General features: G+C 42.3%; 1 protein-coding gene across 2 annotated transcripts in view; it reads right to left on the bottom strand.

Annotated features, from left to right (window-relative positions):
• The window catches only part of sphkap (SPHK1 interactor, AKAP domain containing), a 162,690-nt gene that overhangs the window by 2,542 nt on the left and 137,498 nt on the right, over positions 1-22,650 (bottom strand). For both annotated transcript variants that reach the window (XM_034114430.1, XM_034114431.1), the window contains 6 exons: positions 11,602-11,661; positions 11,161-11,301; positions 8,804-9,074; positions 4,492-7,864; positions 2,919-3,080; positions 1,683-1,766 (listed from right to left, as the gene is read on the bottom strand). In XM_034114430.1, coding sequence (XP_033970321.1) covers positions 1,683-1,766; positions 2,919-3,080; positions 4,492-7,864; positions 8,804-9,074; positions 11,161-11,301; positions 11,602-11,661 — 4,091 coding nt within the window. The remainder of the gene's footprint in view (positions 1-1,682; positions 1,767-2,918; positions 3,081-4,491; positions 7,865-8,803; positions 9,075-11,160; positions 11,302-11,601; positions 11,662-22,650) is intronic.

The raw sequence follows: 22,650 nt of genomic DNA, 5'->3' as shown, positions 1-22,650 counted from the left end.
CTAGCAGCACCTCTAAAGATCATTAATTGTTAGTTCAATCCATACTGATATTTGTATTGATCTTGTGTTATTTTATAAAATTGTGAATTTTAACAATATTTAGGGCAAGGCTCCAAAAAAAACAAGTGCATTTTCTGCCTCTTCCATAACTGTTTATCATTTGTTATCTGTTATACAGTATTTGTCTATTTTTAAATTGTGCAAAACAATATAATAATTAATTAATAAATACATTCCAAAAAGGAAATGTAAAAACTGTGAACTGTGGTTTTAACCCTTTAACAGCCAGCGCCACCATTTGGTAGAGCACATTTTGTGTCTTGATATCTTGTTGAAAAAAAAGAAAAAAAAGTTTTACTCCATCTGATTCAGCCAGCTCTACCGTTTGGTTGACATGTTATGCACAAAACAACCTCTAGATGTCACTGTGGTTCGAACAAAAAGCCCTTCAGCTAGCTTCCACTGAGAAAGTTGGCATGCGAAAAATCACTCCTGAAGAAATCACTCTTTTTGGTCAACTTTTGTAAGGTAACCATATCATTTTTGACATATTTTAGTGTCAGAGCACTGACTGAACATAATTAGATAACTTGATGCACAAAACAAGTTTCAACAAGGGTGTGATACATTTTTTGAAAATATGCTCAACCAATCGGTCAAATTGGCCTTTTATGGTAAACTAGCAATATGACTTTTTCAGAGTTTCAGAGATGTTTTCCAATAAAATATGGTAAATAAATGGCTAGATTCATGGTAATAACTACATCTAGTACTGCCTTATGATTCTCAGAGTGAAAGAGTGATAATAATGTATATAGCACCTTTCATGCATGGCATACAGCCCACAATTGCACACAGATGAGCAAGTTAGGCCAACACAGGATATAGACATTTGCTGTTAGGCCAGTGGTTTCTTGTTAGGCCAATTCAGCATATACAGTAAGATGAGCAAGTCTTTCTTTTATTATGAAAAACACTTAACATTACTTTTTTCAAAACAAATTTATTTTACCACTATAATTTATAATCTTTTATGAATATATCTGGTTGTATATATTGCTCATTTTCCATAAAAGAAACAAATGTATTTCAGTTTGTGTTTTATTTGAGTTTGATGCATACACATACTGTACTGTATATGATGATTGTTGAAAATGCACTTTTACCATAAAAGGCCAGCTCGACCAGTTGGTAGAGGCTCATAAAAACAAAACTGTGTGGTCAGTCAAAAAAAAAAAAATTGTTTGTGGTTATTTGATAAAAAAATGCAAACAAATATTTTTTCCATAGCTTTTTTCTTGGTCTGGTAGTTAAAAGGTTAAAGGCAGTTATATTCCACCAAATTCACAACAAAAGAGCAAATAAGCAAGTCTCCTAAAATGTGAATTGCTATTTACTTTGACCTTAATGTAGGGAAAGTATATTTCGACGTTAATGTAAATGTTGAAATTGATATATAGATGGAGGAAATATAGCAGAATGAAGAAACTCTATGCATGAGTGATAGTCCAGCGGCCTGTCACAGTCACATGACACCTGTCTGCTTTGCTCCAGGTTAGAAAATGAGAAAAAGCAATATACTTTCCACATATTTCCTGTCTTATTAGAAAGAAAATGTCATTATGGATATCAGAGAGACATGTTAATGAGACATATTTCTCCATTCGACATGTGGCAGTTACCTGATCACTGTGCTCTGAGTGGGCCCGTCGGAGAAAGCGTCCAGGTCTGCGAGGCCCAGGCTGGACGCACTGCTGGTCCCGTTCCTGTTCACCAATCAAAAAAATATAACAGAGAGTGTGTTTAGCATGTAAAGCATCCGACGTGATCACTGGCTTGTGAAGAGAACAAAAACCAGGGGCAGCGATGCAGGTCATGTTAGTTATTAGCTGGTGATTTACATTGACAACGAAAAAGCTGCAGAGGGATTGGACGCTCGAGGTGGGAGAGCTGTGGGATTTTAGTCCAACAGCAAGCCTGTCTGAATATGAACATGAGGAGATTAGGGGGTGGTAGTTTAGGCCTTAGGTCACAACATGGATCTGGGGATGAGGTGATTTAAAGTAAGCAGGTAGGTTGCAGCGAGGGTAATGGTGGTGCAGACAACTATAGCAGTTAATAAAAGCAAAAAGCAAGAAAGTTATATAATTGCCACACTTCCCTTTCCTCTATAGCTTCACGTCTTTAGATATAAATAGATTTTAACATGCAGTAAACTATGCTTACTATATCATTTGGGTTGTTTAAAGGGCACTTTTAGTTGCAGCCAGTATATTTTATGAATTGTCTTCTTTTTGGTTTGTTTTGAATTGTTATGTGTTGAATGCCTATGTGAAGCACTTTGAATTGCCTCTGTGTCTTAACATGTGCTGTACAAATAAACTAACCTTGAACCTGCATATACATTTGGAGTGCATGCCATCCCACAAACAGAAAGCATGATCCGGCTAAAGATTCAGATTGGGCTGCCCTTCCTATCTGAAATGCAAGCTCAATAAAAAAAAAAAAGACCTAGCTTATGTCAACAAGCAAGCGCAGAGCAGTGACTGAAAGTAGAACATGTCGGTGTGGCTAACACGAATGAGAATTTGATGAAGCAGAAGATGGTGTAGCAAATGTTCTGAACTAGAGGTGTTGGATGTGAGAGGTCACAGCCCTGCACCGCTGCAGGAGGTTGTGTGTGGGGTGGAGGCAGGGTCTAGCCCCGAACAGTATGCCAACTATGGAGAGGGCTTCGTGGAGAGAGCTCTCTGCCATACACCGCCTCAGCAGGCGTGGATATTGCAGCAGCGGGGGGGGGGGGGGGGGGGGGGGGGGGTAGATTGGCGCAGGAGAGCACAGGTGTCAGTTAGCGATGGGCCGATGAGAGTGGGGTGAGGGTGGGAGCAGCAGCGTATACAGGAGCAACGGTTACTGACCCCTCGCTCAGCTGGATAAAACTACTGGTCTCCTCTTGGGGGTCATCCTCTGGGGTCATATGGGACCAGCTCCCCGTGCTCTCTTCACTGCTAGCACTCATTGAACGCTTGTCGCTCTTCACTACTGCAGCCCCCGCCACAGCTGGCCTGTCCCTCTCACTGCTGGGGAGAGCACACCGCAAGATGGTGGGATTGACTATCCAATAGTTCTGCACAGTTTCTGCTGCAATGTGTGGTTACTTTGGCTGTTTGCCCAGTGTTGCTGCCGCTGTTTAAACACTGAGTTCTCTCAAAATGCATTTTAAGGCATCAATTTGTCTCTACAAAATAAACATAAAATACATCTCAGTAATCTTACTTCAAGCTCCGAAGGCTTGTCATTTGTATACCTAAGGCTAATTCATTTCAATATCTTCAATCCATCAACAAACTGCATTCCCAAGCGGCACTAGATTTCCCTCCAGAAGTGGATTAAATTAGCTCATAATCAGCAGGTTTAGGGCTGCCATCCTTGACAATTCCTGGAGGATATCAGGCTTTATTGGCTAGGCTGAGTAATTGAGGTCCACTTTTACACAAGGGACAAACAGATGCACTCCACTTGTTCCTGGATTACATCTATTGTGAAGTTAAAAGGAGCGTGACTCTCCTGAGGCCCTTGAGCCTTTCAGCTGTTTTCCTCTCATTCAATATTCAACAAGTCTTAGTTTTGATTATCTAACGCTCTTCTCTCAATTAAAGTGGATAAGAAAAAACCTTTTTTCTTCTATCTACCCAAATTAGCCGCTCTTTCCACCTATACATTTCTAGCAGGTTCATTTGACTCCAGACTGAGATGCATTATTAACTTCTTCAGTCTTCATTACCCTCAGAATCACCACCAAAATGTCAGCAAACACTTCCTGCCTCCTCTGAAAGGCCACTGAGACACCTGAGTTTTTAGAATTAGAGTGAATTTGCAATGCCACTGGCCATGTCAAATATGTTATTAATCAACATAGCCTTTTTACAAATGAACCGACTTCATATCAACACAATTTTCCAGCTACCTTGCTGCCAAAAAACGTCTTTCAAGCAAGCTATAATCTAATGTCACACCCACATGCTTTGCTATTTTAGTTGTGTCAATGTAATCCAAATATCTGCTGAGTGGTTTTAGTGAGTTAGTCAAGTGTTAGAGCAGCTAGAACCGATCAAGGTGAGTCGATCAGCCCAACGGTGGATACAAGATGAAGCCACTAAAAGCTTTCTGCAAACACAGTACATCACCCTGACAGTGGGAGACAAGGCCCAGCCAAAGGTTTGTCAAAGCTCACACACTACTCAAATAAATCACTTTTTACAGCAAATAGATGCCTGTGTACTAGAACTCTTAAAATAGCCGTGACAGTTGTAGGATTGCATTTGCTAATTGCTAATTTTCTTGGACAATCTTTACCGATTATTTTCTTAGTTATCATTACTCCTTAAGATAATTTTTTCACATCAACATGTAGGAATTTTCTGTTGCTGGGCTAAAAAAAATGTTCTGCTTCAAGGGGATTGTCACAAAAAAAAGTTAGCAGTGGCCTACCTGCTGCTGTTGGCTGGAGCTCTCTCTGTACGTTTGGTGACCGATGCTTCTGGGGCCGTATGCTGAGGTCCTCTTCCAGTCCTTTCTGGGTTTGAAAGAGTCCCTTCATCCCTCTGATCTCCCTCGATGTGGATCAGAGGAACATCTCGGGGGCCCCTCATACGGGCTGCACTGCTGTCACCGGACCCTACTCCGGTACCCGTCTGCTCCTGGCTGGACCTACTCCGACTAAAACTCAGATGAGATTGTTTGAACCCCCTCCTTCTTTCTCCAACAGGCATGTGCGGCTGTGAGATAGACCCAGATGAACCCCCAGCTGCATCTTGTTGGCCCCCCATGGCAGACTTGCCAATATCTACAATGTCAGCTGCCATGCGATTGGCGAACTGCTGCACATGGGGCTGAGAGTCCGCTGCTGCCCCCAGATCAATACTGTCCTCGGGATCAGCAATGATCTTGTTCTTTCTCATCAAGGACTCGATGGAGCTCGACCACGTCTCATGAATCAGCATGTCAGTGATCTGGTCCGTCCCTCCCCTCTGATAGAGGCAGGAGTCGGACTTACACAGTCCTGTGGCTGACAATGAGATGGTGGGGAAGATATTCAGCGTGTCTCCATGCACGTTGCGGGCGAATCCGTCAAAAGAGTTTGCCTTAATGGGCGAGTTGACGGTCAGTCGCGAGTCCGAGGAGCGCCGATCTGGGACGGAGGACTGTCGTATGCAGAAAGGAGTTCTAGGAGAAGGGGGGAACAGGCTGTTGCTCCACTCCTTGGTCTTGGCGATGCCATACTCTCTGTTTTCCTTGTCCATGTCCCGAAGCATAAACCTGTAGAACTCCTCTGTGATGCTCTCTGTGCTGGACTGTTTGGACAGGCAGGATGAGGCCCTGACATTAAGGTGTCCGTTTTTCTTTGAGGCGGCCTGTTGAACAGCTGCCGTCAGAATGCTGGTGGCATTTTTCCCTGCGTAGTAGTCCAGCAGAAGGTCAAAGCCTCTGCCCTCAGTCTCCATCTGGTTGACCATGAACCGTGAGAACTCATCCGTGATGCTCTCACAGCTGGACTGTTTAGAGATCGAGCTACCACGGCTCAAGTTCTGACCTAAGCGATTGCCGAGGCCCAGGGTGTTGGATGTGCCTGAGCGGTCTGAGTCTTCTTCTGGAATACTCTCATAACTTGAAGCCTTCCCACGGCTCCACCTCTCACACTGCAACCTGCTGCGTGGCAGGCCCGTTTTGGAGGTATCAATCACATTGAGCTCAGGGCAGTTCATGATCCTGGCCGTGACTTCGGAAGCAAAGAGGGCAAAAGGGTCCTGTGGTTCATCCAGGTTCACTGATTCATCCACCACCCGGTTCACCAGGCGCTCCATCAGCTCTGGTTGCTCCTCTGTTTTCCTCTTGATCTCACTGAGGCGTGGAGCCCGGTGTTTCTTGGAGGCAGCATTGCTGTTCTGTGCCTCTTTCCTCCTGAGCACTGTGCGGCAAGCAGGGATAAAGTACGCATCTGGCCCATCGGGACACGACCCTTTGAGGGCACAGAACCACGGTTGTTTCCCAGTGTTGTTTTCCAGGCAGATGGCTGCCAGTTCTGTGGCCATCGACACCACTGTGGCAGACAAATCATCTGCATAGCAATTAATGGGTGTCCTAGTCTCTGAATCCATTCTCCAAGATAGCAGAGAACTGCAGGAGTTGAGGGAGGACTGGGGTGTGAGGGAGGACTGAGGGGTGAGAGAGGACTGCCTGCTGTCGTTGCTTGTCACTAGACGTCCTCTCCTCTCTGTGCTGTGAACCTGGATTTCACTAAAAGGTTCTCTGATAGGACCACTGCCCTGCTGGGGGTCAGAGAAAGATCTAGACTGACTATGTCTGCATGAGGACTGATGCTGGTCTTTGCTGTGAGCTGTGGGGGAAGATGACATTTGATCATTTTCTTCAAGCAGATACTTCTCCTTCAGCCCAGGAAACATGGGAAGCTTATCTGTGCAGTGTGGTGCGCTGCAGTGGCTCTCACTATTAGTGGACTGGCTATGGCCAACTAAGCACTGTAATTGACTTAATGGGTCCTTACTCTCCTTAATGTTAGGAGGCTCCCTAGCACACGTATCACCCTCTTGTGTGTCAAATGGCCCTTGGTCAAATCTAGAGACGTGACTGATTTTCTTCTGTGTCAAACAAAGGATATCGAACAGCAGGTTGTTAATGCTGTCCTGCAGGAAAACCTGAAGGCCTGGTGCATCTTTTCCGGTACCCTCCAGTTCTTTTTTATTTTTTGCTTTCTCAAAAGCATGCTTGAACAAGCTGTCTGCCACTTCATTTATTAAGTCATCCACCTCTCTTTCATCCATGTAGGATTGTTTTGGACACGTAATGCCATCTACTATCTTGTTATGCGTGGCCTCCAGCAGATGGGCGACACTCTTGTAGCCTTGCGGTTGAGTCAGTACCTCAGCTGCTTCCCTGTGTAGGACCTCAGCAATGTTTGCCCGAAACGCCTCCACGCTGGTGCCCTCTGCCACACTGCAGTGCAGCGTGACGGCCGCAGAGGCTTCGGCCGCAGACATCAAACCACGAGACGCTGTGTAGACTTCGGCAGACTCTGCGTCAGAATCGCCGCACTCCGCTGACTCCTCTGTTAGCTCCACAGCTGCTACAGCACCAGCTACCTGAGCCATGCCACACATGGCTGAGGAGAAGGAGTAGTCAGATCCCTCCTCTGGTTCATTCAGATCCTCCTCTGGGTCTTCCTCCTCAGCCGATTCCATGGCCAGCTGTTCGGTCAGCTGCGGGTTGGTAATGGTGCCAATGACACTGGCAGCACAGGCCAAAGCCATCTCCACATGTTTGGATGGATGGCCTCCATTGTGGTGGGGGATGTGAGCCTGTTTCCCTTTCTCTGGCAACTCACTGGCGTTGGCGGGGATATCCTGGTGAGGCACATGAGACACATGGGTCTCAGCCCACTCGGCAGCCCCTTCAGAACTGTCCGGGCTTTGAACTATAACAATCTTGGGGAGTTCAAAGGAGCAGGTGCGCTGTTGGGAAGGCCCTTTGGTCTTTGAGGGACCAGTGGCGTTGGGAGGACGACTAGAGAGGGACACGCAGACGGCCGCCTCTGAGACAAAGGAGGTTTCATCCTGAGAGAGGCGTATGAAGGCGTCTTGCAGTACCGACTCAGCCAGATTGGTGGCGTAGTGACCAGCTGATTCCTTAGTGTGGAAGCTGGCTCGCCGATGCTGCCCTCCCCTTTTCCCCTCTGCTTCCTCCCTGTTCTGATGGTGGGCCAGCTGGGCTCTCTGACATGACAGCCTAACACAGTGTTTGTGTGAAGACTCAGCCGAGCTCTCTGCCAGGTCACCACTCTCTGTTTCTGTGAGGAGACGGAGAAAAACAGAGGAGGACAGGGAATGAAACATGTCTTCACTGATTAAGGAGCAGCTCCATCAGTTTGCAAAGTGTCACAGCACTAAAGCCTAACCTTGTTTTACCTTTCCCTGAATATTGGAGTTGGGTTTTGTCTTTCATTTCCTTTTATTTAATTCACCAACAACATAACAACATTTGAATACATAACTTTCTCTCATATCATACATTCTTAGTCAATAGGGAAATCTGTCAGTGCTTTCTATACAACTGCAATTTTAAAAGTCTAAAATAATGTTTAGAATATACACACTTATTTAGTGTGTAATAGTTTTAGTTAGATAAACATTGTCAGAGTTGTTGACATATTTGTATTATCTATCTAAGAAAGGTAGTGTAGGAGAACAGCCATTACTTCAACAGTTGCTAAAAATGTGTTATGAGATATTTAACCACTCTTCACATAGATGTAGATAATGATGTTTGCACTCTAAGTTAAAAAAAAATGTACCTTACTGTCAGGATAAACTTATCCATCTATTTTTCTCCGAATTCAGATGTTTTCTCAGAAATCCTACTTACAGTAAATCTCAGAATTCGTAGAAAAGTCAAATGTAGCTCTATTTCTCTTCCTTAGTCCTCACAAAAACAGCAAAGAAATACAATGTAACCCAGTACCAATTACGGTTAGTGCGATTGTGAGTGTGATGGAAGTGAAATTGCGATCAACAGAATATATCACTCCCCGGCTCACCCCCTCTCTCTGTCCATGCAAAAACCCAAGTGAGTAGGTGAGAGCAGTCAGGTATAACAACTATGAACTCTGCCCCCGAGATTCAGTGAACGCCCACCACCAATACTAAGTGATACAAACACACAGAGACCTTACATGTGGCTCCTACACGGCTGAAAACAAAAACTCTATGGTGGAGGGAAGGAGGCTCACCGTTTCTGACGCCATCATCCTCGCTGTCGTCTCCGAGGTGTTCGGAGGCCGTCAGGAAGTCCTCCTCGATGGAGGAGATGGAGCGGTTGGTGTCGTCGTCGAGCCGCTGCCCGGCTGCTCGGCCCTGCTGCAGCTGGCGCTCCTTCCCCCACTGCAGACCGATCAGGAACTTGTTGATCTCGTAGACGATGTTCTTCTGTTGGGTGGAGCGTCTCTGTCCTGAACACTGAACCAGACACACACCGGTACCTCTGTGCTGCTGCTGGCCGGCCTGAGGGGAACAGGAATCAGAATCAGAATCAGAAACAGGTTTATTACCAGGTAGGTTGACACGTACGAGGAATTTGACTTGATGTCGTGGTGCATACATAAAAGAACAACTAAAATTAACAAAAATGTAAAACACAGATAGAGAACTAGAAAAATATTTAAAATAAAACAAAAATATAGTAAAATATAACAGTATTTACATGGAAATGGAATGGAATAAAAAGGAATAAAATATGGAATAAAAATCGGCAGTAATAATAAAAAACAGATATTGTTGTACATTGTGTGCATTAATGTAATGCATAGAATACATCTGATGCTTGATCATGTAGAATAGAGCCATTATATCCAACAGATACATTTTGAGTTACAGTATATTTTTAGAACTGTTAAGATACTAATGCAATCTAGTATTTACAGCAGGGGTGTCAAACTCAAGGCCCGGGGGCCAAATCCGGCCCGAGACTTCATTTTATGTGGCCCCACAAGAGCTTGCAAAGAATATAATATGTTTATTATACGGTTACATGCTACTTTACAGAAACACGTTGCCCATAAACTACATGTCCCACAATGCATCTCAAATTTGACTTTTTTCTCAGAATTTGATTTTTTTTTTTTAAATGTTACTTTTATTTCAAAATTGACATTCTCATTGAAGAGACTTGCAATTATTTTCCATGGACTTCTGCTTTCAGACGTAGATAATTATGAAGTTATTACCCTATCTGATAATAATCCAATGCAGAGGCAATAATGTAATATAACACATTATTTTATATATATTAAATATTGATATATGTATTTTTATATAGTCTTAAAGTTACAACCGGCCCTTTGAGCGCAACCTTCATGCTGATGTGGCCCGTGATGAAATTGAGTTTGACACCCCTGATTTACAGAATGTTATAATGTTTTGATAATGGGCAACCTTTTGTCAATGAATGGTATCGGGACGCATCATTTGGGTTATTATTTGACAAATGTTTGACTTTATTTTTGACATCATATTTTTGACACCTTACTTTTGACATTTGAATACCGGTTCACAAAGCTGATATTTGGATTTTGGAATGATTTAGTTTCTTGTTTTCAAGTGGAACCAAACAGCATCTACGTGTGTGCTTTTGGAAAATGTTTGCCGGACACTCTCACCTTACCTCATATGGCTTCAAAATGTTTAAAAATGATCAAAATGTAATTAAATGAAACACCAGGAATAGCCACATTCATGTTAATACATGCGCAGAGAGATACAATCCAATGATGAAAGCACACATTAGACAACACATACAGTCACACAATATGAGATATAGTATAATAAACATCTTAGACCTGCTTACTCAGTGAGTTCATGAAGCTTTAATGTCTGTTTTTGTTCATTTCTTCCGCATACTACTAATTCATTAGATATGCTCATGCAAGTTTAATTGTCTCCTCAGGCTGTGTATTGATTCTAACAGTGTTTTTATACAATGATTTATTTGGTGGATAAAAAGTCTGTGAAATGTTCAGTGGTTGCAAGGGAATATTGGATTTAGGGATTAATACAGATAAAAACAGAAAGGGATATTATTTAGCTGCTATAGTTTGTTTTTCTATACTTGTTTAAATCCTCAAAGTAGTGTGAAATTGTACATGTTTTTCATAAAAAGTAGACCACTCTTGATATGCTACAGAGGGTGAGATGTTTGTATTGGAGTGAATGGGTTAGAATAACTGGATTAAATGAATTAAGTGGCTCCAGTGGATTTCTTCCTGGCAGCAAAGGATGAAACCTAATCACACACATTACATTACATTACATTACATGTCACTTGTTAGACGCTTTTATCCAAAGCGACTTACATACTCAATACTGTGGATAATCCCCACAGGAGCAATTTGGGGTGAAGTGTCTTGCCCAGGGACACAACGACATTCTGACTGCAGTGGGGTTTGAACCTGTGACCCCCTGATCCGAACACCAACACACAATCCACTGCGTCACACAATTGCAGGACAAAGCAAGAGCTTGCACTTTCTGCTTTGCACCACCTTCCAGCTATTTAAAGGCTGGATATACTTGTAAGGACTCAAAGACTCACCTTAGAGGGGGAGAGGGGGAGTGTTTGGCAGGTTTCTGAGGCCTCCAGCCCACCCAGAAGTAGGATCTCGTTTTCTTTGGGCTGGTGGACAGTCAGCAGTTCCACCATCTTTGGCAGGTCTGGAGACACCGATGCCAGTTTCTGCCGGAGCACATTGACAGTGAGAGATGATTAAAAAAAAAAAAGCTTTTTCAAAACTGAACATAATGCATGCTGTGTGCTTCCAACACATAATTATAAAATGATTTCTGTCAGAAGTCTTCAGCCATGCTGCCAACCGCCAGCTGCAAACGCTGCACATCATCCAAACCAATCAGCCCTCTAATTCTGGGTAATGATCTTGACTCCATGGCAACTGAGCCGATGATTATAATGTGAAATACAGATTTCCTGGGAGATGAAAAGTGGGCGGGAAAAAAAAGGGATGAAGATTATGCTCACCTTGATGCTTTTGTCATCGCGATAGTCTGTTTTCTGAGGGTCCAGATTCACAAAGCAGATCTGAGGGAGACAAAAAGAGAGGGAGATTATACTTCAGTCAAACAATTATTAATTCCGATTTTTCCAACTAATATTGTAATTGTGATGTGATTCATTGTTGCATTATTATTCTCATTATCATTGAAAAATATAGTACATGATCAGGGTTATCTAATATATCATATTCCAATCACTTGTATTGCACTATTTCACTATTTTCTTTTTTGTATTTACTTGCACTATTCTTTTCTGTTTGTCTGTTTTATTGTGTTGCACTGTTGGAGGAGCCTGTGACCTGAGATTTTCATCGCCATAACTACACTGTAGCTATGTACGTATGACTAATAAAAGCCTTGAACCTTGAACCTTGAAGGGTGTAACTTTCTTAAGAGGTTCTGTATCGAACAAATGTGTTTTTGTTAAGTCTGTAGAATACGATTTTTATACCAAGACATCTCTGAAGCTGAACAATACTTCATTCAAATTTGACTTTTAACACATATTCAAAGAGGCCTCATTATGCTTTTGGGAGTTTCTCTTTCCTGTAGTGTGTCATATAGGTTTTTGTGCATCTAAGCCACATGTGTCAAACTCAAGGCCCGGGGGCCAAATCCGGCCTGTGGTGGATTTAATTTCGGCCCGCAGGATAATTTCTAATTACTATTAGATCTGGCCCGCCGGTATATTGCACGCACACCTTCACTCAATCCTGAGGGTCTCCTCAGCTCAGAGCCTGACCCCAAACATTGATGACCTTGCACCCAAGATGAGATGCCAAGTATCTGGCTTGAACTAGCATCACAGAGCAGCACACTGAGTTTCAATGTCTCCTTCTGCACTTTCTTTCTTGAGACAACAGGGCATGTTTGGTTTGTTCTTTGAGGGAAATAGTTTTTTTGAAGCTGTTGTTGGTCTGTGGAAAAATGTACTCATAAGAAATGACTCTGGAAAAGCTGCAGATAGAGCCATAAGAAATGAATGCAACTGAGTATTTAATGTTTAATGTTGTTTTTATATGCAATCATTTAAGCTTTGTTAGTTCCAGGTTTAATATGTGCAATAAGTTCATTTCAATAAGTTTTGCAATAAACATTGAACCAGTCCGGCCCTCGACTAGTACCCATTTTTTTATTTTGGCTCACTGTGTATTTGAGTTTGACACCCCTGATCTAAATGGTCTGTAAAGCCTCAAATCCCTGTGATCCCCCCAGAGGGACTTTCTCTCCCACACACTCGCCCAGAGAGCAATATGTCTCCTCTTTAAAGAAATACTGTGCTTCTTGCAATCTATATTTTCCTCTTGTCCATATTGCGATTTCAATGAACTGAGCCTCTGTACCACAGAAGCTGAGCAGGTGTAGGGTAGAAAGTGTCTCAGATGTGAGAGTGCTCTGAGGGGAAAGCTTTGTTTTTCCCTCTGCGCAAATCCTACACACCAAACAGCTTTTCTTTAAGTGACTCAACAACAGTCACTGTCTGCTCCCATTGGCAGACGCCTTTCTAAGAAGGCTTTCTGTTCTGTCACGGTGTGCAAAAACAAGCTTTCCTTTCCTCCTCTGTCTCTCTTTCCTTCCTCTGTCTCTCTTTCTTCTGTCTCTCCTTCTCTCCTCTGTCTCTCCTTCTCTCCTCTGTCTCCACTCCTGCATTGCGCCCCTCTCCCATCCTCTGCCTCATTCCCCTCCAATTCCCACCCGTCTTTATCCCCGACTGCACGTTCAATGGCGTGTGATGCAGTCCTCCTGTCAGCTGGGACTGTGGGACTGTCCGCCGGCTGCTGTTTGAAACCACAGCACGCACACGCACACACACACACACACACACACACACACACACACACACACACACACACACACACACACACACACACACACACACACACACACACACACACACACACACACACACACACACACACACACACACACACACACACACACACACACACACACACACACACACACACACACACACACACACACACACACACACACACACACACACACACACACACAGCCTCTGATCTAAGTTGGCAGAGCTAAGTCAGTCCTGTGTGGCTAAATGGATAAAGCACGTCTCCAAACAGCTTTTGAGTGTGTGTGTGTGTGTGTGGGGGGGGGTTGCTCAAGCCCCACTTGAGATCCCATACTCTGCATGAGTAGGGGGACTTTAGGTCTCAGTCACGGAACATATACATATTTATATACATCAAACTAAGTGCCAGGGATGGAAGAGTACATTTGAATTCTTTAGTTTAAGGTCCCATGACATGGCCATTTCTACTGATCATAATTCCATTGTTGAGGTCTACTAGAATAGATGTACATTGTTCAATGTTCCAAACTCACATTGGTTTTCTCATACAGCATCTCTGTATAGTATGTACACTCTGTCCTACACGCCTTGTTGGAGCTCCTGCCCCCCCCCCTATGAGCCCACTGTGCTCTGATTGGTCAGCTCGCCCACTCTGTTCTGATGAGTCAACCACCGTTACAGCGGAACATCAGTGATCAAGTGTTACAATGGCGTTTGTTAGCAACCAGAAAATGACACCAGTAATGACAAACAGATGAGAATGCCAGAAAAGCATATGATGGGACCTTTAAGTACATTTAGAGATTCTAAACATACTCAATTATAAGAAAAAGTACTGCATTGAGAAGTAAAACAAGTAGAAGGTATCAGATACATATACTTATTAGGAGTAGGTCAAATCGAATCAATCAAATTGTATTTATGTAGCCCAAAATAGCCCTTTGAATTGAATGGAGTTGAAGGTCTCAGTCACAAACATATATATATTTATATACGTCTAACTAAGTGCCAGTGATGGAAAAAAACATTTGGATTCTTTAGTAAGTAATTCTACACTGTAAATAATTTCAAGTTAAAGTACTGCATTGATACAAGTAGAAAACGTAGAAGGTATCAGGTTATTTCTTGCACTATTTTATTGGTTTTATATATATTATGTTGCATTGTTGGAGAAGGCTGGGACTTAAGTTTTTCATTGCCATATGTACACTGTAGTTACTGTGCGTATGACAATAAAGCCTTGAATCTAATGTAGGTAAGTAAGTCGGTCAAAACTAATCAATCACATTTTATTTATATAGCCCAAAATCACAAAACATAGTAAAAGGTACCCCTTGAAATGAATGGAGTTGAAGTATAAAGTGGCATAGAAAGAAAAAACTCAGGTATACAGGTACTTTGAAGTTGTACATAAGTGCAGTCAGCGGGGGAAGATACATTTAAAGTGAATGGGAAGCGTCTCCGTTGAAGCAACGCACGCTGCCGTGTGGACGGGCCGTTAGAATGGGCTTTAAACTGTGGTGAGTTTTAGAAAGTTGCTTTATTTCTGAGTACTTCTTCCACCTCTGAGTCACCACTTGAGTAAATGTACTTGCACCACTGCTAAATGTAACCATGCTCTTCATCACTTATCAATATATATACTTGAAGTTAGTTAAATTGTGTTCTGTAAAGAGCCGTCTCCAAGCCCCAAGTAGGTCATTGGGCCAAAAAACACTTCGATTGAAAAATAAACGTCTTTGATAAATAATAAGCTGATAATTTCCGTGTAATTCGACTGTATTGCTACTACTTTTAAGGACAATAGGAGTACTTCTTCCACCTCTGAGTCACCACTTGTGTTAATGTACTTAGTTACTTTCCACCACTGCTAATTGTAACCTTGCTCGTCATTACTTATCAAACCTCATGTGAGTCACTGTCTATGTTTACAATGCAAAACTCACACGGGTGGGATCCTGCTGTCTCTTTAAATCCCCAGATCTGCTGTACCTGCTGCTACCTTCCCCTTTCTCTCCTCTCTGGAAAGCATATATATAGTTTCAAACAATCTTGACACACATCGCTGTTTGAAAAATAATTTCCCCTTGAACTGAGGTGTGTTAGATCCATCGGGCGAGACTTCAAAAACAGCCTCAGTGCCGTGTGAGATATCATATATCTGTAGTTTCTTTAATGTATGTGACGCATTCAACTACATGTAAATGTATTCCCAGAAATCATGTCATCCAGCATCAAGGTGCAAGTATATTATTACTATTTCTAATATCACGTTGCCCGACTGTTGCAATAAATCTATGTACTCATGAGTTTATATATTTCAAATTCTGCCTCACTTTGCATTCAAAAGGCGACACCAGAGCCTGTCTGAAAGATCGAATGTCCTTCAGCTGAAGCGGTAATGCGGCACAATCAGAGGAGGGCAATTAGCCTTTTACCTCCAATCTGGTATCCTCCAGTGTCAAACATAATATTTTCCAAACTATTAGGCGTAATGTGATGAAAATTGCTGCCCGAAAAACGCAGTCAGTCGAGTATAAGAAATGGGAAGTCAATGAGAGATGACAATGACTGAATGAATGTTTTTTTTTAGCCTCACCCGGATCCAACCAAGCACTCTCCTCTCTCTGCCCTTCATGTGTCACCTCTAACATTTATCTGAGTACCGTGAGGCCGGCTCCTTTTGTAATTCCTCCTCATAATAATTAGTACTTTTCACAGGAGAGTACCACCGATTGGTCAATTGCTTATCTGTTGTTCTGATCAGTTTACCGAGTGTGACGACGAGGACCTTTTGTAAGAGGAGCTGCTAAATGTCAACATCATGCACAGATTATTCAACAGCATTTATTGAAACCAAAGACAATACCTTCATTTTGCCCCTTGCTGACCCTATTTTGAAAGAAAATACGGCCTTTAATTCCTGTTTTTAGTCCATTTGCAGAACTGTCACATTGTTTTGTTTCTGTTGCTGTTGCTGATAGCTTAACCCTCCTATTGTCTTCGTTTGCCCTCTTACTTTGGTGTTCGCGGTCAAATTAGACCGGTCCTGTTTTAACTGCTATTACATTAACACAAAAACCATTAATCATCACCAAATGTCATTTAACACCCTTTCAAACTGTACATATTGTATCAGACTACTGGTATACATGAACAACTGCAGTAAATATACAAAGAACAGACACTGAACATGTATTGCGTGTGCCAGGTGTGATCCATGTGGGGGGATGGGCACATACGAGCGGGAAATGTGTCAAATTGTTCTGTGTGTGTGTGTGTGTGTGTGTGTGTGTGTGTGTGTGTGTGTGTGTGTGTGTGTGTGTGTGTGTGTGTGTGTGTGTGTGTGTGTGTGTGTGTTGGTGTGTGGCAGCCAGGTGTGATTCACATGGGGGGATTGGACACATAAGGGGGGGAAACACATCTAATGTGTGTGTGTGTGTGTGTGTGTGTGTGTGTGTGTGTGTGTGTGTGTGTGTGTGTGTGTGAGTGTTTTATCTGATCCGGAGGGTTACTAATTCCTTTTCTTTTTGTCCGGGAACACCATGGGTGTTACAAAGTTGACTAAATCATCCAAAATCCAATGAAAGTGGTGATCAGCAATTGTATATGTTCAAATGTCTACTGTGAAGGATATCATAAAGCCTTAATGCAATCGAATGTAAAACAAAAAAGTTAGGATTGATGAAAGTAGTAAATCGGTCAGATTTGACCCGAAGACAACAGGAGGGTTAAAGGGGCCCTTTTATGTTTTTCACCCTCTGTCTGAAACCAGAGCCTGAACTAAAACTAAAATAACATTCATGTGTCTGTTGATTGTGTATGTACAGGTATATATATTTTTGTATACATATATTTGTAATTTTTGTATTCAGGATTGTGGGAAGCGGTATTTCGATCTCTCTGTCTGTACACACAAACTGAAAGTTGACTGTGATTCATTCAGGTTATTATCGCTTCTTTATGAACTGGTTGGATGTTGTAGAAGTTAATGATTGAGTTCCAACACCTGTTTAATCCTCCTGTTGTTTCCTGGTGGCCCTGCAGGGACAGGGTGGCCTCTCTCTGTGAGAAACTGATAGAATTAGAGCGTGTCCCTTTAGGCTCGTCTGACACACGGTCGTAGAGAAGACTACGGCCCTCTGCTCTCCAAATTTAGAACAACTGCCTCTCGGCTCACACCATCTGATGGGGTTAAATTGCTTCCACCCTCCTCAAGGTCAAAACCGTGGATCACTCGCCTCGCTTTTCCTCAAAACTGTGTGTTATCTGCAGGCGATGCGATGGCAGGCGGGGGGGGGGGAATGTGTCTTTCTGGGAACATTTTCAATTTCTAAATTGCCCTATTGTGGTGTGGTATGCATAGAAGTTGACAATGAGACATACTGTATATGAAATTAGACATTTAAGTGTATTATAGTGTAGAAAAGCTGCACGGTGATTCTTTGTTGGTAGCACATTGACATTTAGATAAAGGGCATATATCTGCAGGACAAAAAATAGCTTGAAACCATTAAAGAGGATTAGATGTAAACACGTCAAAGTAGAAGCATAACATTACATTTACGAACCTAAAATTAGCGCAACATGTCCTCTTTAAATTGGGCACAAACACCAATAATACAATGATGAGATAAAAAGTCACCTTGAAGTCATGACACATGTTTTTTTAATGGCTCCGTCGAAGGAATCATGTTTTGCCAGTAATTCCCATTGTCGTGATTTCCATAAATGTTGAATTGACTAGATTTTGACGGTCCAAAGTCACTGTAACCTCATCTTTAACCTCCAATTTGTATCTGTTTATCCAACTTATATTTTTAGAAGAACAACCCTGTACATCTTGCAGACTCTTGGCAGTATTGTTTCAAACTAACCCTTTCATATACCACTGATCCACTTTAAAAGTAGATATTACACCAACTTCAAGTTAGGTACTGTGGTCAGCTGACTTTGTTCAAATCCATCCAACCAAACATCCTCACTGTGGTTACACACAGTCCATCACACTCTGGTGTCTCTCCACATCCTCGTGCTTCACTAGGCGCCCGACCCACGTCCCTCCACAGCTGTGCCCAACATCAGCCCAGCCAACCAGAGGGAAACTCAGAGGGTGACTGACCACCTGTGCTGGGGACCACTAAGTGAAAAAGATGGAGGCAGCCTCAGGGGAAACAGGCATAGAAGGATATTTCAGTTCAACCTTCAGCAAAAATGTATCTTTGGTGTTCGAAAGTTCAAGAAACATGTCCCTCAATTCGTGTTTTTTTTATTCCCTAAACAATCAAATAAGGAGGTTAAACTCTTTTAAGTTAAAGAGAGTTAAGTTGTGTCCTCTCCGGATTGAAACTGATTCACTTGAAGAGTTCATGTTTGACTTTGGAATTATTTGTTTGATAAAATAACTAGAATTTCACAGTATGCCTCCGCCACCTAGTGAGGTTACAGATTATATCAGTCCCGTCGAAAATATCCCCAATTTATATTTGTATCTGATTAAATATTTGTGTGACATTGTTGTAATTATTATATGTCTTGAGTTATGGCCAAACGAGAGTCATTCTTTACCAAAACAAGAAAAATAATATTATTTTGAATGTCAATCTTCTATTTCATGGTATAGTCAAATGTGATTGTAAATGGCTTCATCATACTTCAAACAGTATCATGGGAAGTAGCTGCAGTAGCTACGGTAAGAGATAGAGATAACCGTTAAAAAATGACCTTCATTAACGTTGTTCTTAATTAGTTAAATAATTGTCATAGTTCTTGTCTTTTGAATTATAGTTCAATAGTGCACTCATGTAGTGGAAGGTGTGTGTATTAACTGTCCTAATTTATAAGTGAAATTCGGCATGCTTGGTTATTGTTTGAGGCACGGTGCGTGTGTGTGTGTGTGTGTGTGTGTGTGTGTGTGTGTGTGCGTGTGCGTGTGTGTGTGTGTTTTGCTGGCTGCATTGTTAGGCTCTCACACACACTTGCACACAAGGCTTCAATTGTCCAAACGTATTTATGCATAAAATCCCATATGGCTGTACAAAACTGTCAGGCAGGCAGATTTCGCTCTTTTCACACACACACACACACACACACACACACACACACACACACACACACACACACACACACACACACACACACACACACACACACACACACACACACACACACACACACACACACACACACACACACACACACACACACACACACACACACACACACACACACACACACACACACACACACAGCTGTACAACTAAAGCGTGTGCAGCCACATTTCCAGGACAATACTATATCTACTAGAGAAGTGGTCGATACAAGAAACAGTATATTACAAACATTTCAGTCTTCTTTGTCCATCAAAGCCTCCCTCCCCCTCCTCCTCCCCCTCCTCCTCCTCACCCCCCTCTGATCCTCCCACACACAGCTGCTGCTCTCATCCTTCTGTCTCCTTTTTTCCTTCAACTGTGGCTCTTTTTGGTGCTTTTTTATGCACTTAAAACAAGCACTTTTTTATCTTATTTCTTTTAGGGTAAGATCGTTGTCTGGAATGTGCACTTTCTCCCCTAGAAAAAAAAAATATTGCTACTTGAAAGACTTTACATGTTATGCACATATTATATTTATTGAGGCTTGCAGCATTATTTATCTGATACTTTGCTTCAAGTACCACTAAATGTGAAACATAAAGGCACCATGTTGGCCTACAGATGGGAACACTGTGTTTACTTGAAAAAGCCATTTTAGGGCTGACAGAAACAGGATATATGCAGTGTAATGAATATCAAACGCTTGCACACACACATACATATATATATATACGTATATACAATTAGTATTTGGCTGTGTTGCTCAGCTTGGAGCCCGGGGCTGAAGAGAACATCAAGAGGCAGATGCTGCTCTGGTTCTTCTCACGACATAAATAATGTGTTGTGGGAAATGTTCAAAACAGGGCATATAGAGTCACTTTGGGGAGAGCATACAATCCCCTCCGGGTGGACAAACGGATCATAAATATATCAGACAGCAACTTGTTCATTGGTTTATTGAAGTGAACAAAAAACACTTCAGGACTTTGAGTAGTTGTCGTACGGTTGAAATGCTTTAAATATGTTGTTATCACATTTGAAGAAGCGATGAGATATGTTTAAAGTCTTATCATTATCACATTACATCACATTACATCACATTACATTACATGTTACTTGTTAGACGCTTTTATCCAAAGTGACTTACATACTCAATACTGTGGACAATCCCCACAGGAGCAATTTGGGGTGAAGTGTCTCAGGGACACAACGACATGCTGACTGCAGTGGGGTTTGAACCTGTGACCCCCTGATCCAAACACCAACGCACAACCCACTGCGTCCGCCTCACATCTTTCTTGTTGTGAACAGAGTGCAAATGAACAAAGATTGAAGAAGTGTTTGTTTTAAGAGTGACTTCAAACTAAATTCACCTTTTTTTTTCCTCACCTGAACTTTTTGTATCCAAACTTTATTTATTACCCTCTTTTATAATTATAACAGTAATCTGAGAACGGGTTTTTATGTAAGGGAATAAAGTTACCTTTTTCTACATCCTGATTACTTCATCCTTTTCCCATGTAATCCGTTAGCCTGGTTTGGGGATATGTAAATGAGAAAACTGGGGTTTCTCATCATGTCAGATGGACAGTCTGAAGTAACAAAGACTAACGGAGAGTTGTCTTCCTGCTCTGATCCTGCTGTAAGTCAGCGCCTCGGCTGACAGCGTATTTATTCTGCTCTCCCTCTCTCTGGTCCGGGAAGAGGACGGGTCAGGACATGACTCACTACACCAGGCTGAAGTGTTTGAATCCAGTGATGAATGAATCTCTCCTGCAGGGGTTTCAGATTCTAAGCAGGCGGACAGATAACAGGCTTAAAACCAGAATGTCTTTCTGTGTAAAAAGCGTAAAAGCACCAACTCTCTCATTTGGCTAAGCATGTGTTTTAAAGAAAGGGAAGCACACATGTGAGTTGGGCACGAAGCTATTATCGACGTCACTGCCTCTCTATGGTGTGGTGATGACTTTGTTGGTGAAAAAGCAGCACCAGGCTTAGGTTAATAATCTGTTATTGAGGGGTAAAACGCCTTTGATTCCCCCAAGATAACCCTCGTTCCAGGCATAATGTTTTATCAGTGTCACATCGGCTTCAAACACAGATCTATAGAAGGAACCGCACAGAGATTATGCAACTATTAGCCATGCAAGAAAGGAAAAAGATGCCGCGTTCATCTATAAAATGCACACGCTGTCAAATCTCTGAGGGCTGTGATGAAATGCAGTGTGACTATCACAGCAACGTGACACTTCTCTGCAACTAAAAACACGAGTGATCAAAGGTGACAGCGGCATGCAGCCAGAGGTGATGGAGCGAAACGCAGCAAATTCAAAGCTTTTATCTTTTATTTAGCTCACTTTTTTATGGCCTTCTCGCCTCACTATTTAGGACTGTTTCTGTTCCTGAAAAACAGATCATTTTCACCCTCAAACACACGTTTCTTAGAGAACTCAGCCCAACGGATTCATTTGGTTTAATGTGGAGTTTTATAGTCAGCTTCCAATGAAATCAGAGCAGTCTTCTTTTAACCTTTAGCCAAATCCAATTCAATACTATAATTGCGTTGGTCCATTAAAGCTGAAATGAAACGGCTAAGTCATCAAAAAGAAAATTCCTCTCCTCATTACGCGTTGGTCTTTTTCACTTTCTGCTGACAGAGTTTCCAATGCGTCTCAATCAGCACTCATTGTCTCATCGTCTTCTTCTTCTTAACGTTCCTCTCAGTTGTTCACCCTCCTCCGTCCTGCCTCTCTGTACAGTTCAGTCCAGGACAGCAGCATGTATTCCTCACAGTGTCATCTTTCCTACGGTGCCGTTTGATTGATCGGCTGCGAAAAAAAAGCCAACGGTGGATCCAGAGTCGGAGCAGCGATCCGTCACGAGAGTCCGAGAGCGACGCTGAGGGAGGACTGGCCACATCTGCTCGCACAGGAAGTCAAGAAAACAAACGACCACTGTCTGACTCAAACTAAAACTGAAGATGGAGCAGCTTTGGTTGTGCATTCCTCAAAAGAACAATGGAGATAAAAAAACTGTCTGCATAATCAGAAACTCAGGTAGGAGTTGGCAGAAAGTGAGGTTTCAAGTCTCTCGTCACGAAAAGCAA

This window comes from Trematomus bernacchii, unplaced genomic scaffold, assembly GCF_902827165.1.
Source record: "Trematomus bernacchii unplaced genomic scaffold, fTreBer1.1, whole genome shotgun sequence".
Lineage (NCBI taxonomy): Eukaryota > Metazoa > Chordata > Actinopteri > Perciformes > Nototheniidae > Trematomus > Trematomus bernacchii.
The sequence above is the reverse complement of the archived record's forward strand: the minus strand, read 5'-3'. Positions and strand labels throughout refer to the sequence as shown.